At 45.2% G+C, this 24,708-nt stretch overlaps 1 protein-coding gene across 2 annotated transcripts in view; it reads left to right on the top strand.

Moving 5' to 3' along the window:
* Window positions 1-24,708, top strand: part of SLC30A9 (solute carrier family 30 member 9) — a 123,845-nt gene that overhangs the window by 8,787 nt on the left and 90,350 nt on the right. For both annotated transcript variants that reach the window (XM_066573140.1, XM_066573139.1), the window contains exon 2: window positions 16,043-16,189. In XM_066573140.1, coding sequence (XP_066429237.1) covers window positions 16,043-16,189 — 147 coding nt within the window. The remainder of the gene's footprint in view (window positions 1-16,042; window positions 16,190-24,708) is intronic.

The following is a 24,708-nucleotide window of genomic DNA, read 5'->3' as shown; positions in this document are numbered from 1 at the left end:
CTGGGGTTCTTTAGAAGTGGACACAGATGCATTTACAGCTCCCTGTGGACCCACAGCATGGGTGGCTCCCTGGAACCCACCGGCTGTACATAAATGTATCCCATTGTAGTGCCCTGGACAGCAGAGCTAACGTCAGATGAAATGCAGGTGAAACTGCATGCCCCAGTCAGACTGGGGTTCTTTAGAAGTGGACACAGATGCATTTACAACTCCCTGTGGACCCACAGCATGGGTGGCTCCCTGGAACCCACCGGCGGTACATAAAAATATCCCGTTGCATTACCCATCACAGCTGATGTTACGTCAGCTGTAATGCAGGTGGGCAAAAAATTAATTGGATTACACTGTAGGCGAGGGCCCACAAAAATTGGTGTACCAACAGTAGTAATGTACCTGAGAAAAATTGCCCATGCCCAACCGAGAGGGCAGGTGAAACCCATTAATGGCTTTGGTTAATGTGGCTTAATTGGTAACTAGGCCTGGAGGCAGCCCAGTTAAAATAAAAATTGGTTGAGGTGAAAGTTTCAACGCTTTAATGAGCATTGAAACGTATAAAAATTGTTTAGAAAAATTATATGACTGAGCCTTGTGGGCCTAAGAAAAATTGCCCGTTCGGCGTGATTATGTGAGGTTTCAGGAGGAGGAGCAGGCGGAGGAGGAGGAATATTATACACAGATTGATGAAGCAGAAATGTCCCCGTTTTGGATGGTGAGAGAGAACGATGCTTCCATCCGCAGGTGCAGCCTACGTATTGCTTAGGTATCGCTGCTGTCCGCTGGTGGAGAAGAGAAGTCTGGGGAAATCCAGGCTTTGTTCATCTTGATGAGTGTAAGCCTGTCGGCACTGTCGGTTGACAGGCGGATACGCTTATCTGTGATGATTCCCCCAGCCGCACTAAACACCCTCTCTGACAAGACGCTAGCCGCAGGACAAGCAAGCACCTCCAGGGCATACAGCGCGAGCTCAGGCCACGTGTCCAGCTTCAACACCCAGTAGTTGTAGGGGGCAAAGGCGTCACCGAGGACGGTCGTGCGATCGGCTACGTACTCCCTCACCATCCTTTTACAGTGCTCCCGCCGACTCAGCCTTGACTGGGGAGCGGTGACAGTCTTGCTGGGGAGCCATACAGCTGGCAAAGGCCTTAGAGAGTGTTCCCCTGCCTGCGCTGTACATGCTGCCTGATCTCTGCGCCTCCCCTGCTACCTGGGCCGCGGAAATGCGCCTTCGGCCACTAGCGCTGTCGGATGGGAAGTTTACCATCAGTTTGTCCACCAGCGCCCTGTGGTATAGCATCACTCTCGAACCCCTTTCCTCTTCGGGAATGAGAGTGGAAAGGCTCTCCTTATACCGTGGGTCGAGCAGTGTGTACACCCAGTAATCCGTAGTGGCCAGAATGCGTGTAACGCGAGGGTCACGAGAAAGGCATTCTAACATGAAGTCAGCCATTTGTGTCGGGGTACCTGTACGCAACACATGGCTGTCCTCACTAGGAAGATCACTTTCAGGATCCTCCTCCTCCTCTGGCCATACACGCTGAAAGGATGACAGGCAAGCTGCATCTGTACTGTCAGCAGTGGGTCAAGCTGTCTCTTCCCCCTCCTCCTCATGCTCCTCCCCCTCCTCCTCAACGCGCTGAGATATAGACATCAGGTTGCTCTGACTATCCAGCGACATACTGTCTTCCCCCGCCTCCGTTTCTGATTCCAAAGCGTCTGCCTTTATGCTTTGCAGGGAACTTCTCAAGAGGCATAGCAGAGGAATAGTGACGCTAATGATTGCAGCATCCCCGCTCACCATCTGGGTAGACTCCTCAAAGTTTCCAAGGACCTGGCAGATGGCTGCCAACCAGGCCCACTCTTCTGTAAATAATTGAGGAGGCTAACTCCCACTGCGCCGCCCATGTTGGAGTTGGTATTCCACTATAGCTCTACGCTGCTCATAGAGTCTGGCCAATATGTGGAGCGTAGAGTTCCACTGTGTGGGCACGTCGCACAGCAGTCGGTGCAGTGGCAGATTAAACCGATGTTGCAGTGTCCGCAGGGTGGCAGCGTGTGTGTGGGATTTGCGGAAATGTGCGCAGAGCTGGCGCACCTTTCCGAGCAGATATGACAAGTGGGGGTCGCTTTTCAGAAAGCGCTGAACCACCAAATTAAAGACATGGGCCAGGCATGGCACGTGCGTGAGGCTGCCGAGCTGCAGAGCCGCCACCAGCTTACGGCCGTTGTCACACACGACCATGCCCGGTTGGAGGCTCAGTGGCGCAAGCCAGCGGTCGGTCTGCTCTGTCAGACCCTGCAGCAGTCCGTGGGCCATGTGCCTCTTCTCTCCTAAGCTGAGTAGTTTCAGCACGGCCTGCTGACGCTTGCCCACCGCTGTGCTGCCACGCCGCGTGACACCGACTGCTGGCAACGTGCTGCTGCTGCTGACACATCTTGATTGTGAGACAGAGGTTGCGTAGGAGGAGGAGGAGGGTGGTTTAGTGGAGGAAGCATACACCCCCGCAGATACCACCACCGAGCTGGGGCCCGCAATTCGGGGGGTGGGTAGGACGTGAGCGGTCCCAGGCACTGACTCTGTCCCAGCCTCCACTAAATTCACCCAATGTGCCGTCAGGGAGATATTGTGGCCCTGCCCGCCTGTGCTTGTCCACGTGTCTGTTGTTAAGTGGACCTTGGCAGTAACCGCGTTGGTGAGGGCGCGTACAATGTTGCGGGAGACGTGGTCGTGCAGGCCTGGGACGGCACATCGGGAAAAGTAGTGGCGACTGGGAACTGAGTAGCGCGGGGCCGCCGCCGCCATCATGCTTTTGAAAGCCTCCGTTTCCACAAGCCTATACGGCACCATCTCTAGGCTGATCAATTTTGCAATGTGCAAGTTTAACGCTTGAGCGTGCGGGTGCGTTGCGGCGTACTTGTGCTTGCGCTCAAACAGTGGCGCTAGCGACGTCTGGACGCTACGCTGAGAGACATTGCTGGATGGGGCCGAGGACAGCGGAGGTGAGGGTGTGGGTGCAGGCCAGGAGACGGTACTGCCTGTGTCCTCAGAGGGGGGTTGGATCTCAGTGGCAGGTTGGGGCACAGGGGGAGAGGCAGCGGTGCAAATCGGAGGCGGTGAACGGCCTTCGTCCCACCTTGTGGGGTGCTTGGCCATCATATGCCTGCGCATGCTGGTGGTGGTGCCTCCCCAGCTGATCTTGGCGCGACAAAGGTTGCACACCACTGTTCGTCGGTCGTCAGGCGTCTCTGTGAAAAACTGCCACACCGTAGAGCACCTTGACCTCTGCAGGGTGGCATGGCGCGAGGGGGCGCTTTGGGAAACAGTTGGTGGATTATTCGGTCTGGCCCTGCCTCTACCCCTGGCCACCGCACTGGCTCGGCCTGTGCCCACACCCTGACTTGGCCCTCCGCGTCCTCGCCCGCGTCCACGTCCTATAGGCCTACCCCTACCCCTCAGCATGCTGTATTACCAGTAGTGCAGAAACAGAACGCTGTAATTAAATGTGCTGCTTATTGGCTTGTGGTTGGAGGCTGACTTCGTTTACGGAACACCAGGAAATAATTTGGCGCAAGCCTGCTGTAACACTTAGCTGGCTGCGTATGATTTTGTAGAACTACTACACCCAGCACACACGGACCCAGAACACTGAGCACAGTGACAGGCAGGCCAAATAGATTTTTTGCCCAATATTTTTTAGAAAAGGCCCACTGCGTATATTCAATCAATAATATATGTCTTCTGTCCCTGCCTCCACACTTCTGTCCCTGGAGTATTACTGCAGGGCGCAATGCTCTGCACGGCCGATATACCAAAAAAAAAAAAAAAATGGGCAACACTGCAAAAAGCTGGCTCCACAGTACTGCACACGGTTAGAAGTGGCCCTAAGAAGGACCGTTGGGGTTCTTGAAGCCTACAATAACTCCTAACACTCTCCCTATAGCAGCTCCAGCACGATACCACTGTCCCTCAGCTATGTCAGAATGCATCTGTGGCGAGCCGCGGGAGGGGCCGATTTTTATACTCGGGTGACACCTGATCTGGCCAGCCACTCACTGCAGGGGGGTGGTATAGGGCTTGAACGTCGCAGGGGGAAGTTGTAATGCCTTCCCTGTCTTTCAATTGGCCAGAAAAGCGCGCTAACGTCTCAGAGATGAAAGTGAAAGTAACTCGAACATCGCGTGGTACTCGTTACGAGTAACGAGCATCTCGAACACGCTAATACTTGAACGAGTATCAAGCTCGGACGAGTACGTTCGCTCATCTCTACTAGCTGCACTTTTGTGAAACTTCTGACAAGTCAAAGAGATATGTGAAAAGTTTTGATCAGTGGGGGTCCCGCTGTTTGATAGATGGGGGTGCTCCTCAAGCTGTCTTCTCTCCTTTTCAGCTTGTCTGAAGACGGCCTCCTAGAGGTTTATAAACCCCTTCTATACATCTCTTATGCGGCTGCCGGGGGAGACAGAAAAGCAGCAAAGACGGGCGAAGGGTCAGAGCGCGTAGCTAAGCGCCGCAGCCCCTTCGTCCTGGCAATCAGCAGGAGTCTCAGTAGCCGGACCCCCACTGATCAAAACTTTTGACATGTTTTTATGATATATCAAAAGTTACCCAAAAATGCAGCTACTCTTTAATTATTTTTCTCTTTACTGGAATTGCAGACAGAAAATTCGCAGTGTCTCATAGTAGCAGCAAAATAGGATTTTCCATAATCTCCTCCCCACGCTGCGTGGAACCTGCGGCAGACGGGGCCTCTGGTGTGGATTTTTAATTGCACCATGTCCATGTATGCTGCGGATTTTCACCGTTTGTAATGCATAAGGTACGTTCGTCCTGCAGACTTTTCTGCCGTGTCTTTGCAGTGAGTTCCTAGGCTGACCCTCAGATTTTTGCCGCAGTTTTGCAGTTTGCTGTGCCATGGATCCGCAAGTGGGTTATCCCCGTTCAATGAAGCTAGTCCTTGTGAGGATACCCAAGCGTCTTCTGCACTGTCTGTCAGTAAGGGCGACTTCACATGGCCGTGTTTGCATGCGCATAACACAGAATAGAGCCCACTGGCTTCAATGGGCTCGTTCTCATGAGTGTGTTCTGTGAGCATGAGCAGACGGCGCTCCATTCATTTCAACCCGTAGTGAAGAGGAAGCGAGGACAGGACCCCCATTCTCAGGATCAGGGATAACATGTAATTCTGGTACAACCACTTAAAGTGAGCCGTTGATCAATATATGCTGCAGACGCCCACTGTAGATTTCACAACTGTGCGTCATTTGGTGCAGATCCGCCGCTGTTGCAAATCCGGCGTGAACCTGCAATATGTGGACATACCCCAAAGAACTTCTTGGCGCAGAAGTTTACATAGATTGGGTTACTGTTTCGGAGGCCTCTGCCAACACATCAAACTGGTCCCACATTACCAAGCGTAGATGTTTTATGTAAAATATTATATGTTGCATAAAAAGTTGAACTCTTGCCCATATCTTCAGTTTCCGTGTACAGGTTCAGGCAGGTTCTACCCTCGGACTAGAGGCTACCGGCTGCAGCCAGTAATAGTGGGTTGGGGTGGTTGTGAAATGACTCTTATGACTATATCTTGTGAACTCTTTGCGCTCTCCTGTGTTGTTTTTATTCCAGACATGCAAACGATGTCAATTTTCACAAGTTATCTAGAGCCGTGACATACCGCATTCTACTAGCATGATGTAAAGGTGAAGGCTGCAGTATTGTTGTTGTATAGTTATGGCCATGGGGTTTACGGTTTGTCTTAACACATTTAGAACCGGGCACTGTAAATATACGACGTCTGGTCCTGGGCTTAACGCCCAGCTGTATGTAAACTTATGGTGGGGATTAAAGCCTCCTGCTTCTGTAATCAATCAGAAGCAGGACGGGTTGACAGCTGTTACTGGCTTCCCCTGAAAATAAGACCTACCATGATTTTCGGGGGAGGCTTAAAATATAAGCCCTCCGTTGAAAATAAGCCCTAGCTACACTACTCGGAAAAATAAAAAAAATACTCACATAGCTGCCAGCGTTCGGGTCCTTGCACTGGTCTCCGATGCTGTGGCAGGTTGCCGTTTCAGCCTAACCAAGGATTCTCTTCTTTCTGGTGATGGAGTTTTGAATTACCCCGCCTCCTCCAAGCGAGTGCTGCAATTGGATTGAGCGCCAGCCAATCAGAACCAGCACACGATCAGTCTCAGCCATTCAGTGAATTACATCACTGAATGACTGTGATTGGTTGGATCAAGCGCCGGTGACCCCAGCGTCACCCCTCCCATCCGCAGTAGTCGCAGTAGTTTTGATCATATAACACACATTTCTGTTACCAAAGCGTTTCCGCCTTTAGTAGTCATCATTAACTGTCCATCTTAACCCCTTCCCACTTGTCCTGGCAGCGGGATACTTCTTGCAACAGGGCGTACACTTACATCCTGGGATAGTGCGAGATCAAAAGAGATCTCGTGCTATCCGGCAGCGGGAGCCGACTGTCACTGATAGCTGGGCTCCTGCTGCAACAGCGGGGGTGCATCGGAGCAGCGACCAAGCTGTTAACCACTGCCCTGCCAGCATGGGAAGGTTTCACCTAGAGGCATCCTGTATTACCACTGCCTACGATCACTGTAATAAGAGATAAGGCATTGCAGGAGAGAAGTCCTGCAATGCCCTATCATAGCGATCATTGGTGCTATGGTCTAAGTCCCCCACAGGGACACAAATGGTGTTTAAAAAAAATAAATAAATAAAAAATGTACAAAAAAGAAAAATGTTAAATAACACCCTTTTGTGCTTTTTCTTTAGCATAAAAAAATTAAAATCCCACATATTTGGTATTATCGTGTACGTAACGACGCGTACAATAAGTTGCACAAGCTTTTTATACTGCATGGCAAAAAGAGATTTAAAAAAAAAAAACGCTAAAAAAATAAGGCAAAATGCTATTATTTTTGCATTTGTCTCCCCAAAAACGCAATAAAAGTAATCAAAAAAGCCGTATTTACCCCAAAATGGTACCAATAAAAACTACAGCTCGTCTTGCAAAAAATAAGCCCTCACAGAGCTCCTTCCATGGAAAAATAAAAGATATAGGACTTTGAATGCATCGATTTAGGAAAAAAAATCCAAAAAAGGGTTTTTATTGCAGAAAAGGGGGAAAAACCTAAAAAAAAAAATCCATATCGTTGTAACCGTACTGACCCGCAGAAAAAATGTATTGTCATTTATGTTGCATGATTAACGCTGTAAAAAAATAAAAATCTATGGCAGAATTAATGCGTTTTCTTTCCCTGTTATCATAAAAAAAAAAGTGTATGTAGAGATGAGCGATCACGCTCGTTTAACCCCTTGAGTGGCACGCCCGGAAATTTTCCGGGACGAGCTCCACTGCCGTTAGTGATATAGCCCGGAAGATTTCCGGGCTATGTATCACTATGGGAGCTGCAGAGCACAATGCCACAAGCTGTGACAGTGTGCTCTGCCTGCACAGACCCACAGAGAACAAAGCAAGGGCTTTGAAAAACCAGCAGAAGATATTGCCGATATGCCGGCAATCTCCTGCTTTGTTTACAGGTTGCCATAGAGACCATCGGCCGATGGTCTCTGTGGCAGGGAGAGCTTGGTGCTTGGCTGAGAGAGGACAGCTAGGTACTAGCTCTTACAGCAGAGATCAGAGAACACCTCCGATCTCTGCTGTGTTAACCCTTTACATGCTGCAGTCTATGTGACTGTAGCATGTAAAGGGCTGTCACCATCGGACCCCCGGAATGTGATCAGGGGGTCCTGATGGGTCCCTGTGGAAGTCCCATAAAGGGACGGAAAAAAAAAAAAAAAAGTAATAAAATTATAAAAACACTTGTCTCCCTTTACTTTGTAAAAAATCAAAAATACAATCACACATGTGGTATCCATGCGTCGTAATAACCCAGAGAAGGAAGTTAATACATTATTTAACCCCTTAATGACATGGCCCCTTTTTTTTCTTTTTTCCCCCATTTCTTTTTTTCCCTCCCCCCTGTTTAAAAAATCACAACTTGTCCCGCAAAAAACAAGCCCTCATATGGCCATGTCAATGGAAAAATGAAAAAGTTATGGCTCTTGAGACGCAACTGCAAAATTAGTTGAAATTCAATGATTAGACCATTTAAAAAAACCTGCCCTGGTGGGTCTGACAGGGTGGTAGGAAACCCGCCACTCAAGGGGTTAAGGCTGATGCTGAAGAGAGCATTGGTCTTTTCAAGTAACGGCTTACTCGTCTGAGCAAAGTAAAAGTGAAAGTTATTGCTTTTAAAAGAGGAAATGAAAATCCACCAAAATCGTTGCATTCTTAAGCCCAAAATAGGCCATGTCCTTAAGGGGTTAATGGTTCCTGTTTACAGAATAGTGCCAGTCTCCTATATGTATCTTCCCCCTTTACACCCCCTATCCTCTAAACTCCCCAAATCTTAGTACCTTGTTATACAGAAATAAAGCCTATAACTGGTTACGTACTAAACTGACCCGCGATGCATCCTCCAGCGATCACCTCCCTCTGTATTTTGTCATGTGATCTCTAGAATTCCCAGCTGGTTCATATCATTTTGTCCGTAACACCCTGTTGTATCAGTGAACTGGTTCGTGCATGCCTTAATTACATTAGGGTCAAGAAATATTTCTATAAACGCGCTCTCCATTTTTTTGAGGCATTATGGGGTTGAGTCTCCGCCTCTCTATCTCCACTCTCGCCGTTTTCATCAGATATTTTAATTGCTGGATAATATTTATTCCGGGGGGTTTGACTAGCAGCCAGCTGTTCAAAAGGCACCTCTTGCTAATTAATAGACTAGTGTGGGTCATTTTGGGGCTTCTTGTCTGGTTCGGTAGTTGGTGGAGTATGACCATTTGTGGAGTCAGTTGTAGGGTCTATCCCCACCATGTCTTGTATCAGTTTATGGGCCCCGTCCCAGTATTTTTGCCATGTAGAAAGTCAGCGTTTGTTAGGGAGCATCAGGGGCAAGCTTGTAGACTAAGGCAGCGAATCTCCGGTGCGACAGCTGCCGCCCGGGAGCAGTAGCCGGCACACTGTTCTCCGCAGGTCAGCCTATCTGACAGGCTGACCGCAGAGAATCGCGGCAATTCGCAGCATGCTGCAAATTGTCGGCCGCGAGTGGAGAATTACAATGCTTCTCTGCTTGTGGACGTGGGGCCGGCTTTCCATAGTAACGCTATGGAAAGCTTCAGACAGCGTGCTTCATCAGCGATTTACCGCCGGCGAAATCACCCCCGTGGACAGGCGGCCTAACTGGGCCATTGGGATTCTGAGGTTTGTCAAACCTGAAGTTGACTTTTAATATAGTAACTTTCATATGTTCTATGTTGTGTCTGTGACTAGAAAAGTGCTGCGCCACAGGTAATTCTGTCTTTCTCTCTTTAACTGAGTGGCGATGAGATCTCATCCTCACTTTCAGTTTCTGTCCTGTTTCTCCAACATTAAGGCACCCAACAGGACATTTACTGCACAGGATCAGGTACACAACATTGGAGGTGGAACATGTGAATGTCCCAGGGATCTTATAGTGGTCTCATCGCCACACAAGTAAAGAGAGCAAGGCAGAATTACCTGTGGCCGAGTATTTTTCTAATCACGGACACAGCATAGAACATATGAAAGTTGCTATATTAAAAGTCAGCTTCAAATCTCTTGGACTGTACCACACAAGTTCTTTGTGGGGAGGTGGGGACGACAGACATGCCTATCAGATACTGATGATTAGAGGCTCCTATCGGACAGTTTTAGAATAGAGAAGATCACAGCTCATTCTTCCTACTAAATACTTATGATCTGTGCCTTATTTACACGAATACAAAATGTAACGGCAGTGTCCTCCCAGTGGATACAGATGACGCAGGCTATAGCTGGTCATGTGGTGTTGTGCTGATGCATCATGGGATTAATGGCACAGAATAGTGAAAGAGAGCAGGGAGACATTTACTAATCAGGATGGTGTCTGATAAGCATCAGACAGGGTGCTGCACTGCATGGAAGTGACTACAGTATACAGAGCAGACCTCACAGAATGTGATAGACAATTGAGTGAGGGGCAGGGATGAAAAAACTATATTTCCATCAGAGTGGCCCTTTAATAATATTTAGTTGCCCTGAGTCTCGCTAGATGCAAACTTGTCAGGGGAGAGGAGACCTATAATCTAGTTTATCCATATAACTGGAATCTTGGGAATCGTGTTTGTGACATAATGCTTGTCAGCTGGCTTTTGGGATCATCTGACACTCCAAATATACTTCCCAGAGAAAGACTTGAAGGATATTTTGAATTTTCTGCTAATTATGTGTTTTATTTAGTCCAAATTAGGTTTATTGTGACATGGTTTTCTGCAGAAGCAGCACATCTAAGTATGATCACATCTGTGTTAGAGAGCTCCGTTTGGAGGTTCCGTCAGTTTCAGCACAAAATGCGGAAAGTAAAAGTCCTCCATGAGGGTAAAATGCCGGACAGCTGACTGGAGACTAAAGGGGCACAATTAAAATCAATTTATTTTCTGCGTATTGCGTACCCAGCTTTCCGAGACTCTGCACGTTAACCGGAGATGCAGCCATCACCTTCGGCCACAATTCTACAGCAATATGCATAGCCCTGTGCTCATATTGCTGCCACCACCAACGTTCACGGGCATTGGCCCCGAATGCTAATACCCACAATTATTTTTTTTAGAGGTATGGTTTTGTGTTAACACAGACGAGGCTAACTGAAATTTGAAAGCTTAAAGGGGTTGTCCGGAGCGAGACAAACCCAAGGGATGGGTTAAAAAAAAAAAAAAAGGTTTAGTACTTACCCGAATCCCCGCGCTGCGGCGACTTCTTACTTACCTTACCAAGATGGCCGCCGGGATCTTCACCCACGATGCACCGTGGGTCTTATCCCATGGTGCACCGTGGGCTCTGTGCGGTCCATTGCCGATTCCAGCCTCCTGATTGGCTGGAATCGGCACACTTGACGGGGCGGAGCTACGAGGAGCAGCTCTCTGGCACGAGTGGCCCCATTCACCAGGGAGAAGACCGGACTGCGCAAGCGCGTCTAATCGGGCGATTAGACGCTGAAATTAGACGGTACCATGGAGACGAGGACGCTAGCAACGGAACAGGTAAGTGAATAACTTCTGTATGGCTCATAATTAATGCACAATGTACATTACAAAGTGCATTAATATGGCCATACAGAAGTGTATAACCCCACTTGATTTCGCGAGACAACCCCTTTAATTCTAAAAAGGTAGCAGTGCCTAGTTACAGACAAAACCAAAAAATATTACAAGGCAAGAGGCATACATAACATATTCGCCGATAGGATAAGCGGAACAGGATTCCCTGGCCTCTTGTACATCAAAAAGGCTTTCCAGATGCAAGAGAGGGAGATTGAAACATTGAACTCATCTTTCCTAGCATCCTGACAAATATAAATGCTAGCTAACTACATTCAATGGCCGCCATACAGCCAGCATATTGAATGGGTGATCCTAAAAATGGACGCAGAGACACACACACAGTGTCTGGCAGCCTAACATCTCTACATCACGATATCTATCCATCATCACATTTGTCAGCAAAAAAAAAAGTTATGGCTCTTGGAAGGCGAGGATAGAAAAAAAAGACTGTCTGCTGTGTCAGGGGGTGTGTGTTTCTTTGTTTTCAGGATAAGCTACTGTGTACATGAGTAATAAGTGTTTTTCGTCATTATAAGACATGGCAACACAGTATATTAGGCTGAAGGGAGACCATGTCCATCTAGTTCAGCCTGTTTCCACCCCCCTTGTTGATCCAGAGGAAGGCAAAAAAACCCCCAATGAGACAGAATCCAATTAGCCCATTTGGGGGACGAAATTCCTTCCCGGTTCCATAATGACAGTCAGAATAATCCCCGGATCAACGTTTTGGAAATTCCTATTTGACTCCAAGACCCGGATCAACAACCCCTCTGGTTATATAATGCCCATATCCTGTAATATCATAGCGCTCTAAAAGGACATCTAGTCCGCTCTTAAACTCCTCTAGACTTGCAGCCTGCATTTTTATACAGCCAAAATTGTCAGTTTTCCCAGAGCTGGAGGGTGTAGTGTAGCTGTTATGATGCCTTCCACACACTGCACACACAGAGATCCTGCTCCCCGATCCTTCTGTAGAACACCCTCAGAATGGTATGACATCATACTGCAAGAGCGATCAAACCATCGCAAGTTCTTGTCCCATATGTGGACTTAAAAAAAAAAAAAAAAAAAGGGAAATATTGTTTTAAAAATGTTATCATTTAAAAGGTGGTAAAAGTTTTTTATTTTTTATTTTTTTTTTAGAAACTCCCCTTCTCCCATATTTATAATAGGTTTTTTGTTTTTATTTAGATTTTTCCATTTGGTATCGCTATGTCCATATAAATTCGATCCATCAAAATAATGCATCATTTACCGTGCACGGTGAATGTCGTCGGGGGGGGGGGGGGGGGGGGGGAAACGTCAAAATTGTTTTGTTTTTTTTTTGTTTTGTTTTTTTTCTTCTGGTCACCATGTCTCGAAGAAAAAAATGCATTAAAAATTTCTCAAAAAGTCTTAAGTACTCCGAAATGGTACTGATAGAAATGACAGGATGTCCTGTGAAAACAATGAGCCCTCACCCAACTATGCCGAGAAAAGTAGTAAAAAAGTTATGGCTGACAGAAGATGAGAAATTTTTTTCCAAAAACAAGAGACCCACCCTCCCCCACCCAATGATGGTAGAATTGTGCCTTTTTTTATTTTCTCATTTCTCTTTACTTAGCATTTTTAAAAGGGTTTTTCAGTACATTATATGTATATTACATTGAAAAATACAACTTGCCCCTCAAAAAACAAGCTCTCAGACTGCTATTTTGATGGATAAGTCAGTCATGATTTTTTAAAGTGGGGTGGACAAAACGGAAAAAAAAGAGGGCCGGATTTCCGCCGCTGAAAGTTTGCATAGGAGTGCATTACAATACGCACTCCTATGCAGACGGCCGCGGTTTGGCCGCGCGAAATCTCACGCGGCAAACAAACCGCGACATGTCCTATTTTTGTGCGGGGCACGCACTCACCCGGCCGCCGGCTCCGGTCTGCGCATGCGCCGGCTGCGCGGCAGCCGGCACATGAAAGAGCCGGGGCCGCCAGGCGCGGGAGAGTACGCGCTCGACACTGCAGGCTCTCGGGTCGGGTCCCGCGGCGAGAATTCTCGCTGCCGGATCCGACCCGCCCGTGTGCAGGCGGCCTAAGGGGTGAAGGAGTTTATGTTCACTTTGTACTATTGTTTTATAATTGAACGTTTAGTATGATGTAAATGTTCCCTTAGGCCGCCTGCACACGAGCGTTCCGAATTCCGCTAGCGGATTTTCACGCGCGTATGGTACCTAAATGTGCTTGCGGATAGGTGCGGATGCGTGAAAAATCACGCGCGGATGTGTTGCGGAAAAAAACGCGCAGAAAAACCAGCAGCCGCCCCTTATTGTAAACCCAACCCCTAGAGAACTGCCCATTCCTTGGAAAACAGCTTAAAAACCAACACCCAGACTCCGTTTTGTCCCTCTTGCTTGTGCGAGCACCGTTAAATTATTGATGTCTTTGTGGGCATGGTTGATCCATGTAACTTTTTTCGGGCGCTTCTCCAGCGTGACTTTATTTCAGTCACTGCAAAAAAATTCACAAGAGGAATTCATTACTACAGATTTTGCATTCTTACATCCTGCATTGGCAAGAAATACTACCTATCTCCCTCTACAAATTTGCCTGTGAAGCTCTGTGCTGTGTGTTGGGATGCCTCCTACCATGCCTACTTCCTGTAGTCATAGCAACCAGTGACTCCATCGGCAGCTGCACTGCGGATGTACTGCGTGAAAAAACGCACCCATTCACTTGTATTGGAGGCTTCACGCGCAGAATCCGACCCAAATTAGAACAGGTCACAGATTTTTTTCAAGCGCGTGAAAAAACGCGATACAAATCCTGTCCGTCTGGGGACAACTGCGGATCCTCATAGGAGTATATTGGCTGCGGTCTGGGGCAGATAATGTGCCTAAAATAACGCGCTGGAAATTCCGTTCGTGTGCAGGCACCTAGGCCGCCTGCAGACGAGCGGGTCGGATCCGCCAGCGAGAATTCTCGCCGCGGGACCCGAGAGCCTGCAAGGACGAGCGCGTACTCACCCGTGCCTGGCGGCCCCGGCTCTTGTGCCGGCTGCCGCGCAGCCGGCGCATGCGCAGTCCGGAGCCGGCGGCCGGGTGAGTGCGAGCCCCGCAGAAAAACAGGACATGCCGCGGTTTGTTTGCCGCGCGAGATTTCGCGTGGCCAAACCGCGGCCGTCTGCATAGGAGTGCGTATTGTAATGCACTCCTATGCAAACTTTCAGCGGCGGAAATCCCGCGGGAAATATCGCCGTGGGATTTCCGCCCGTGTGCAGGCGGCCTATATTAGGAAGAACTAGTAATTACAGGCACATGCGGAGAACTTCTAGGAGAAAATTGAACAGAATCCAATGGAACACACTTTTTTTTGATAGTCACATGGAATCTTACAGAAAAACCCCTCCGGGCGCTGCCTTGTGAAATTGTTGTAATTAACATAGCCGTTCATATGTCTATATGTGAAGCTTCTTTGGGCATTGGTTGAATTGTCCAACTGCTGACATTTCCCTCCACAAGTTGCATTTTATTGTAAACTAGCTTACCCGTCGCGCGAAGACAGACATACATTCTTTTTTATATATCTAGATAACAACCAATCACAGCGCAGCTTTCATGTTACCTCAGTGGTATAATATATAACAACCAATTACAGCACAGCTTTCATGTTACCTCAGCAGTATAAGAAATAGCAACCAATCACAGCACAGCTTTCATTTTACCTCAGCATTCTCAATATCCAGCAATTGTCTTGCGAAATGTTCGGCGGATGCATCATTTTGTAGTTGAACACTCATCCCGTTGCTCGTAATGCCTTTTGCTTTCGTGCTTGAGATGGAAATCAAACAATCTTTGTCTGGGGGGCATAACTGTCGACGATGCTCGCACGCGTGCCACCTATCGTAGGATAGTTGTACTATGCCAGTAATCTTCCCAGGAGTGTACTCAACAACTTCCCAAAATTTCATGGCGATTGGATGAATGGTGTAGTAATGCATAAAGGACAGACAGACAGACAGATATATATATATTTATATTATATATAGATGACATCAGGAAGTGAGAGAATTTGATTCCGTACGTAAAATTTGGATGCTAATTCTTTGGCGCTTTGAATTGAATAATCGAGTTGGGACCCATTAGCTTTTCCTATTTATGACACAATCAATGCTCGTGCCAAATTTCAAGTTTCTATTACATTGGGAAGTGAGAGAATTAGATTCCGTATGTAAAATTTGGACGCTAATTATTTTGCGCTTAGAATTGAATGATCGAGTTTGGACCCATTAGCTTTACCTATTTCTGACATAATCAATGCTCGTGCCAAATTTCAAGTTTCTATGACATTGGCAAGTGAATTAAATTCCGTACGTAAAATTTAAACGCTAATTGTTTTGTGCTTAGAATTGAATAATCGAGTTGGGACCCATTAGCTTTACCTATTTATGACATAATCAATGCTTGTGCCAAATTTCAAGTTTCCATGACATTGGAAAGTGAGAGAATTGGTGGCAATGATGGAAATCGAACGATCTACGTGGGGGGGGGCGTAACTGTCGACGCTCGCACGTGCGCCATTTATCATAGGATAGTTGTACTATGCCTATAATCTTCCCAGGAGTGTACTCAACAACTTCCCAAAGTTTCATGGCGATCGGATGAATGGTGTAGTAGCGCATAAAGGACAGACAGACATTCAATTTTATATATATATAGATGTATATTTCTGAAGAAGGTATAGTGTGATGCCACCACCTGAGGATATTGCCCCTGGTGGTGGGAGGACACAATTGTGACTTGTGCTTATTTTGGGCATCTTGCTCTTAGTGTGATGATCTTGTCACTATTACCATTCACCCTAAATGCCTGTGTTTTTCTCCAGGATGGCAGCACTCCGGGAAGAGTACAGGGCTTTTGTGTTTAATGCCATCTAGTCGCCTGCCAGTGCAAGCACAAATCCGACTTTATTCTTCGAATGAGCCCAAGGAAGGAGGTGGAACTACTGAGGCCAGTGCCACAAACCCAACAGGTAATACTAAAGCAGGTTAAAAAAAAAAAAGACAATTGTTTTCATTGGTTAATTTATACACTTTGCATATGTGAAATGGCTGCAGCGGTTTTTTTACCCCCCCCCCCCCCCCCTAAACTCCTGTGCCTTGTTTTTATATTTCTGTGATTACCAGATTATCCACATAAAATCTACTCTGAGTTTTGAAGCTGAGCAACTTTGCTAATAATCACTGTTCTATAGAGTATACCTGACTCCATGATGGGTCCAAAATGGGCGTTCCCACCCTCAGAGTACTTTCACATGTAGCAGAATTGATGTGGCTTTTCTGCAACAGAAAGTCGACACCAAAACCCGGTCAAAATCGGCACCATTAGTTCTGTAGAAGACTTCAGCTCTTCCATTAGAAGGATAAAAACCTGATTTGGACCAACGTTAGTTTAACCCATTAAGGACCAAACACTGTAAATTTACAGCGCTTGGTCCCGGGTTTAAAGCCCAGCTGTATGTTAAATTACGGCGGGGATTAAAGCCTTATGCTTTTGCAATCAATCAGAAGCAGGACGGGTTGTCAGTTGTTAGTCACAGCTGATAACCCAGAGGAGGGAGAAGAGGGTTTTAACCCTTTCTGCCTCCTCCTTTCTTTAGTACACATCGCTCAATGAGCGATATGTACTAAAAAGTAAAAGCGGAAGGCTTTCTTCCACTACGCAAGCCGACAGTCAGTGACCGCCAAGTGACCTGTGCCACAGCAGTGCTATAGGGTCCTAGAAGACCCTGATCACCTCTGCCAGTGACTAATGTCACTACAGGGGATGTTTTTCCCTGTAACTGGGGCTCCCATGGATGCCTCAGCTACAGTGGAAAAATGTTAACTAAAAAAAAACCCAAAACGTGAATGTTCCCCAGCGGTCTTACATGATGTTATGGGGGACATAGTAAAAAAAAATAATTACATAAGTAAAAATTACAGAATAAAACAACAATCTATACATAAGAAAGAAAAAAAACCAAAGCCGACGCCAACCTAAAACCGTCGCCATATGCGCCCTGTAATCCAAAACCATACATTTTATATATCAAAACATCAGAAACAAAATGAGGAACCTGTTCCCGTACTTCATTTTAGCGTAAATATACTATTTTAACAGAAGAAAGTCAGTGAAAAAGATATGAAAAAAAAATAGCCCTATATGTGACGTAAAAAAAAAAACTCAGCAAAAATAATTTTAGTAGCTAAAGGTGGAAAAAAATAGAGCAGTAAAACCACCACATGGGTAAAATCCCTAAAAAGTGTCTGGTCCTTACGATACAAAACAGCCTGGTCCTTAAGGAGTTAAAAGCTGCAGATGCAGTTTGCAAAGCGGATGGTCATCACAGACCTTAACAGTTGAGTGCTGAGCTTTGTGATTGGCTGCAGCAACCTGTGATATCCTGTAAACACAGTGCTGGCATGGAGATTGGAGGGTGGCACGCTGGAGCTGCAGGAACATGGGATGGGTGAGTATAGGATCTTATGTGTGTTTTTTTTTTGTTTTTTTTGTTTGTTTTTTTTTTTACTATGGAGAGCCTATTTAATAAAATACCTTAGAAAACCTCTTTAGAGTATCAGATTTTTTGCTGGTAAATTGGATGCAAAATTTCAACTGATTCGGCATGGTCTGCCGACACCCTTGAAGTGATTTTCCGGAAAGGGCTTTACATATAAGCTTTTCCCTGAAAAACAAGAATTTTAGTGTAAAAAAAAAAGAAACTTAACCTGTCGCATGCTGCAGATGTTTCTTTCATCTCCGCGAGGAAAAAGAATTCCCTACCACAGCTGTCACACATTTAAAATCACTGCCTGCTGAAAGAGCTGCTTCTGATTGGCTGAGGCTCTTAGCCAATTACAGGCAGCTCTCAGCTGTCAGTCACTCAGCGAGAGCTGCCTGTGATTGGCTGAGGTGCTGAGAAGCATCTATGACAATTTTATATATTTTATTAGCTGATATTTCCGGCTTCACCCGAGTTAATTTGGTACTGGTGTTCACACAGAAAATCTTATGAAGTCGTTACTTTAGAGATACCGAGGGTAAAAAATATGTTCACCATTTTGCATGGTTCTTTGCATTACCCAGGAAACACCACGTAGAGGTAACCATGCAACGTTTCCTTTATATAAAATGACATCAGGAAGTGAGAGAATTAGATTCCATACGTAAAATGTGGACGCTAATTCTTTTGCGCTTAGAATTGAATAATCAAGTTGGGACCCATTAGCTTTTCCTATTTATGTCATAATCAATGCTCGTGCCAAATTTTAAGTTTCTATGACATTGGGAAGTGAGAGCATTAGATTATGCATGTAAAATTTGGATGCTAATTCTTTTGTGCTAGAATTGAATAATCGAGTTGGGACCCATTAGCTTTTCCTATTTATGACATAATCAATGCTTGTGCCAAATTTCGTGTTTCTACGACATGGGGAAGTGAGAGAATTAGATTATGCACGTAAAATTTGGCCGCTAATTCTTTTGCACTAGAATTGAACGAGTTGGGACCCATTAACGTTTCCTATCTTAGACATAATCTATGATTGTGCCAAATTTCATGTTTCTACGACATCGGGAAGTGAGAAAATTAGATTCCGTACATAAAATTTGGACGCTAGTTCTTTTGCGCTAGAATTGAATAATCAAGTTCGGACCTCTTTACTTTTCCTATTTTGGACATAATCTATGTTTGTGCCAAATTTCATGTTTCTACTACATCGGGAAGTTGGAGAATTAGTAGTCAGTCAGTCAGTGAGGGCTTTCGTCTTGATAGATAGATAGATATAAGGCGAAAGCCCTGACTTAATGACTGGCTCACCACTAATTCTCTAACTTCCCCATGTCGTACAAACTGGAAATTTTGGGTTGATCATTCTTTAGATGCTAAATAGGAAAAGTAAAGGGGTCACAACTCGATTATTCAATGCAAAGTGAAAAAGTTAGTGATCCCATTTCCATGATCCCCAAGCCGGAAAGAGAACGCTAGACAAACAAAATTACCGACCTATCTCTCTAATAAATATTGTTATAAAACTTCTCACTAAAATTCTTGCCTCGCGATTAAATACGGCTTTACCATCTATAATTGGAAAGGACCAAGTAGGTTTTATCCCAGGCAGCCAAGCTCCAGATAGCATCCGTCGGATAACACACCTCACACACATCTTTCAGATCAGGGGTATCCCTGCAATGCTGCTCTCTCTGGACATCTATAAAGCCTTTGATACCTTGAGCTGGTCATACCTGTTCTCGGTATTAGAGCATTGGAAGTTCGCTGCCGAGTTTCTAACTTGGTTGCGAATTTTATATAACTCCCCGAAAGCTTTTGTTAGTTACAAGGGCTTTTGCTCTGACAACTTTAAAATCCAGCGGGGCACGAGGCAGGGCTGCCCACTTTCCCCACTCCTCTTCATTTTAGCCTTAGAACAACTAGCTATAAAAATCCATAATAATCCCCACATTGGTGGAATTGAAATTGCTGGGGTCCATCACAAAATTAGCATGTTTGCAGACAATATACTTGCTATAATATCACCCCCCCACACTACAATTCCGAATCTCATGGCGGAGCTGTCTAGGTTCGGGCCGATCTCCGGCTTGAAAATTAACAAAACAAAATCAAAAGCTTTTAATCTTGCACTGCCCTCTTTGCTACAATCCAACTTACCATTTCAATGGTTGACGGAGTCACTAGGCTATCTGGGGGTGAGCCTGATAAATTCCTATGATACGTTATACACGCAAAACTATATACCACTCCTCCGTAAATTTCGCCTACTGTTGGAAAGCTGGGACCGATACCACATATCGTGGATTGGAAGAGTGAACTCCTTAAAGATGTCGTTCCTTCCTAAACTTCTCTATTTTTTTAGAGCTCTTCCGGTTCCGGTTCCTGGGCATTTTTTGAAAACACTTCAACCGATGACCCTCCGCTTTATCTGGAATAACTCTATCCCCAGAGTATCACGTTCCACTTTGTACAGACATGGGCATCAGGGTGGTTTGGGAACCCCACAGCTTACAAAATACTACCAGGCGGGCGGCCCAGGTAGCCCAGTTAGCCTCCCTGCATTCCACCATAAATGCCCCTCTTTGGCTTTCGATAGAGGCCATTGAAATACACCCCCTCACAGTAGATCCATTATTATGGATCCCCCCAACTTACAGGCCCGCAATATCCAACCCAATTATAAAACATTCTCTTCGAGTTTGGAACTCCATAAAATACTCCAGAAATCTGCTCTCCCCTCATCTACCCCCGCTACCGCTCTTGCGTAATCCGTTATTTCCACAAGGTCATGACTCCCCTTTAGCTTTTCAAAACTGGACACATAGGGACATTACTAAGGTTCACCATTTACTTTCTCGGGAAGGGGTGACTACGTTCCCTAACCTACAGAAAAATAAGGACATGCCATCCTCAGAAATATTCCGCTATTTACAGTTAAAAAACTGGCTGTCCTCCCTATTGAAAAATACAAAATTTCCGCACACCCTTACCCCCATTGAATCCTTCTGCCTTAAACACCTGCAGGCAAAAGGTCTCATCTCTCAAATATACTTGAACCTTGTTCACACTTCATACCGCACACAACTATCATATGTAACCAAGTGGGAGCGGGACTTGGGGGACGTTCAGATCTGAGACCACTCCTTCTCACCCAGGAGTTCAACCAATCGAGGGGTCCGTAACCTATTAATGTTGGAGACTTCATGCAAAATCCTTCTTCGTTGGTATTTGGTCCCCACCTGAATTGCACATGTGGTCCCTGGCTATCCTAAAGAATGTTTTAGAGGTTGTTCTTCCCCTAGAGACATGCTCCATTTATGGTGGTCCTGTCCCAGAGTCAAAAGGCTTTGGATAAGAACATACTCCCTAATTTACTCAGTAACATACCATAACCTACGCAAAAACCCATGGGAGGCTTTGTTGAACAAAAAGGTAAAGGATATATCCCCAAATTCTAGAAAATTGATTTCTTTCCTCCTCTTAGCTACAAAACAAGCATTGTGTGTGTATATATTATACATACATACATACATACATACATACATACACGTCAGTTATACTCTCCTCAGTAAATACATATAGAGATGAGGTATTCTCCTCAGTATATACACGCACACAGATGAGTTCTATTCTCCTCAGGATATACCCACAGAGGTCAGTTATAGTCGCCTCATTACCTCTATGTGCATATGCTAAAAGGCTGTAAAGTATATAAGGATGCAGCCATGGACTGCAGAGATGGAACATGCCTTAAGGCTAAGAAAGGGCTGCAACCTCAAGTCTTTGAGTAAATTTGAATAAAAAGGGGAGTTCCCTGTAAGGGTAAAAAGTAAGAGTTGAAGGGGTGGCAAATTCTACAGAGAGACATTGGTACATGCAGTCAGAGGAGAATCTAACACTCCTCTGTGTATACAAATTTTATTCCTTGATTTCCCTGAAGTATCCACAACTTCCTAAAATTTTCCATGCGAACAGCAGGTAAACTCTTGTATAAGATTTAACTCGGGAGAAGCCAGGTATATCGGCTAGTAAAAATATATTATTTGTCAGTATGTTTTAATTGAAAAGTTTTTAGGGGGAGATAAGGCATCATTGGAGGAGGGGGTGGGGTGGGATTCTCAACTGAGATAAAATAAATATGCCTATGCACAGATTGGAAAAAATAAGAACTACAACATCCTCGCCACATACTTGAAAACGTGAAAAGTAATTATTTCCAAATTTAAAAAACAATTGAGAAAAAAATAGGGAAATAGAATAAAACAACCAAAACAACAAAATAATTATTTATGGATAAAGATGCAGACAATATGTGTATGATCTATCATCCACATCTATAGTCCTAGTCGTACAAAGCCACCCGAGTGGCAGCGACTGCCATAGAAATGCTCTGAGCTTTGTCTAGTTATGATTTATTGTCATGGAAAGTCATTTCAGGTTAGCGAACACATTTTTGTACATCTAGTAAATTATTACCTGTTGTGTCAAAGTATAAAACAAATGGCCCTGTCTACAGGAACTGGATAGGTTTTAGAAGTGTCTCTGGATGCTCATACACATTAGATGGCTGCCTGGTGAATGCTCTGCAGCCGACAGCTATCTCGCCTGACACCCCCGTGCTGAAGGTGCATGTGCTCTGAATGTAGAAAGGGGAGGAAGCTGCTGTCACACACCCCTGGGCAAGGAGGGCAGAAAGATCTCCCCCTGACATTTGCCTTCGGGGGGAGTCAGGAGCTCTCTGTACACATTACATGATTGGCAAGAACACAGGGCTCGCATTGTTGGCTGTTATTAATATACTAGCTGATATACCTGGCTTCACCCGAGTTAATTTGGTACTGGTGTTTATCTGGTGTTCAAACAGAAAATCTTATGAAGTCGTGGTTACTTTAGAGATACCGAGGAAAAAAATATGCTTACCATTTTGCATGGTTCTTTGCGTTACCCAGGAAACACTGCGTGGAGGTAACCATGCGACAATTCCTTTATATAAAATGACGTCAGGAAGTGAGAGAATTAGATTCCGTACGTAAAATTTGGACGCTAATTCTTTTGCGCTTGCAATTGAATAATCGAGTTGGGCCCATTAGCTTTTCCTATTTATGACATAATCAATGCTTGTTCCATATTTCATGTTTCTACGACATCGGGAAGTTGGAGAAATAGTGGCCAGTCAGTCAGTCAGTGAGGGCTTTCGTAGATAGATAGATAGAGCGAGCATTGGTGTATATCCTTAAGGCATCACTAAATATTTTTATGAATGCCTTTTTTATTAGGGAGCATAGGTGTAATTGTAGGATTATAAATTAATTATTCATATACTAGGTTTTTCTGAATACTCAGCTTTTTGTGTGGATGATATGTGCACATGCTCTTTATTTGTATGATCTGTAGGGGGTGCCTTTTCGTCTTGTCAGTGTATGTCCTCTTACCCTCTTCTATTTTTTTTTTTTCCTTTTCTTTTTCTTTTTTACTATAATGTGCATTTCTGTCCACAGCAGCAAAAATATTATTTTATTTGGGTCAGTATGATTGTGACGACAAATTTCTATATATTTTTTTTTTTTTTTTTGTACCACTTTAAAAAAATGATATCTTTGGCAAAAAATGTGATTTATTCTCTGCCACCATCTTTTGACAGTCATAACTTTTATTTTTCTGTCAATGTAGTTGCGTGTTGGCTTATTTCTGTCGGTAGCATTTTGGAGTACATACGCGTTTTTTTTTTAACTTTTTTATTTTAATAAAGTTGTTTTTCACCCCCCCCCCCCCCTTATTCCTAACTTTTTTTTATATTAGTCCCTAAAGGGCACTTGAAACAAATAGCCTGCGCCACAGGCATTGAAGGGACATAAAAACATGCTCCCTGCGGGGATTAAAACCCTGAAAGCTGTGGACGTGACCGCTCTATGCTGCCGACTCCCGGCCGCGGGACCACCCGTGGGATCGGATCGATCAGGGCAGCTGAAAGTACTCACCCATGTCCTCTGCGTTGTCCTCCCCATCCCGAAGACGCATTCTGTGCATGCGCGTCAGACATCATGCGTCAGGCAGATTCACAGAAGGGCACGCAGCCTAGGAAATTTAAAATCTTTCTGGCTTCAGGCTAACGCGTAGCTAGGAGCAGAGGATGTCACCGGGGATCATATGCGGTTCCCGATCACATGATCGCTGCTATCCAATGGATAACAGCAATCATGTAAAGTAAGAAAAAGTTTAAAAACAAAATAATAAACTTAAGTTTCATCTTCCCTCACTGAAATTACGGTCAAAAGGCCCCCAGATTTATCCGCAGACCAAACGGCGGACACGTGCAGGAGTTGCAAATTTCCAGGGTAATTTAAAATCTCCCTGCTTCCCTTCTCCCGGCTACCAAGCGTAGCCAAGAGCCTGGAGATTTCACGGGGCCGCGGTACGCGGTCCCTAGTTGCGTGATCGCTGTTTTCCAATAGAAAACGTCGGTAACATAAAAGTTAAAAAAAAGATAGTTTCGCCTCCAATGACGAATCCGATCCACGAGGGGAGGTGAAATAACTTGCCTAAGGCCTTGGCGATGTCCCCTGGCGGACCTTTCCCCAACTTCGGTGCATGCACCCATCTACAAAATGGTAGCCTCAAGAGCAGAAGCTGGGGAGGGCCCAGGAAATTTAGTCTCCTTGCTACTAAAGGTAGCTGAGAGCCTGGATCAGTGACAGAGGGCCGCGGTGAGCAGTCCTTAGGCGATTACGTAAAAGTTAAAACACAGTTGAAGTTTATTGCTCCTTTCGGTTTGGGCACCGTTGTGCATACGGACATATTAGGGGCACAATGGGCATGTTTCTGAACACAGGACAAACAGGGGTATCTATTTTGAGGTGAAAGCCTTCATTCATAAATGTGCTGTACAACAAAACCCTGTTTTTAAAATGACACAATTGCCAAAAGAATGAAAATCGTATTTTTTTTTACTTCTGCTTTGATCAGATTAATTCACAAAAATGTGGCGTAAAAATACGCAG

This window comes from Eleutherodactylus coqui, chromosome 7 (assembly GCF_035609145.1).
Source record: "Eleutherodactylus coqui strain aEleCoq1 chromosome 7, aEleCoq1.hap1, whole genome shotgun sequence".
Taxonomy (NCBI): Eukaryota; Metazoa; Chordata; class Amphibia; order Anura; family Eleutherodactylidae; genus Eleutherodactylus; species Eleutherodactylus coqui.
Note: the sequence above shows the minus strand (reverse complement) of the source record. Positions and strands in the feature narration are given on the sequence as shown.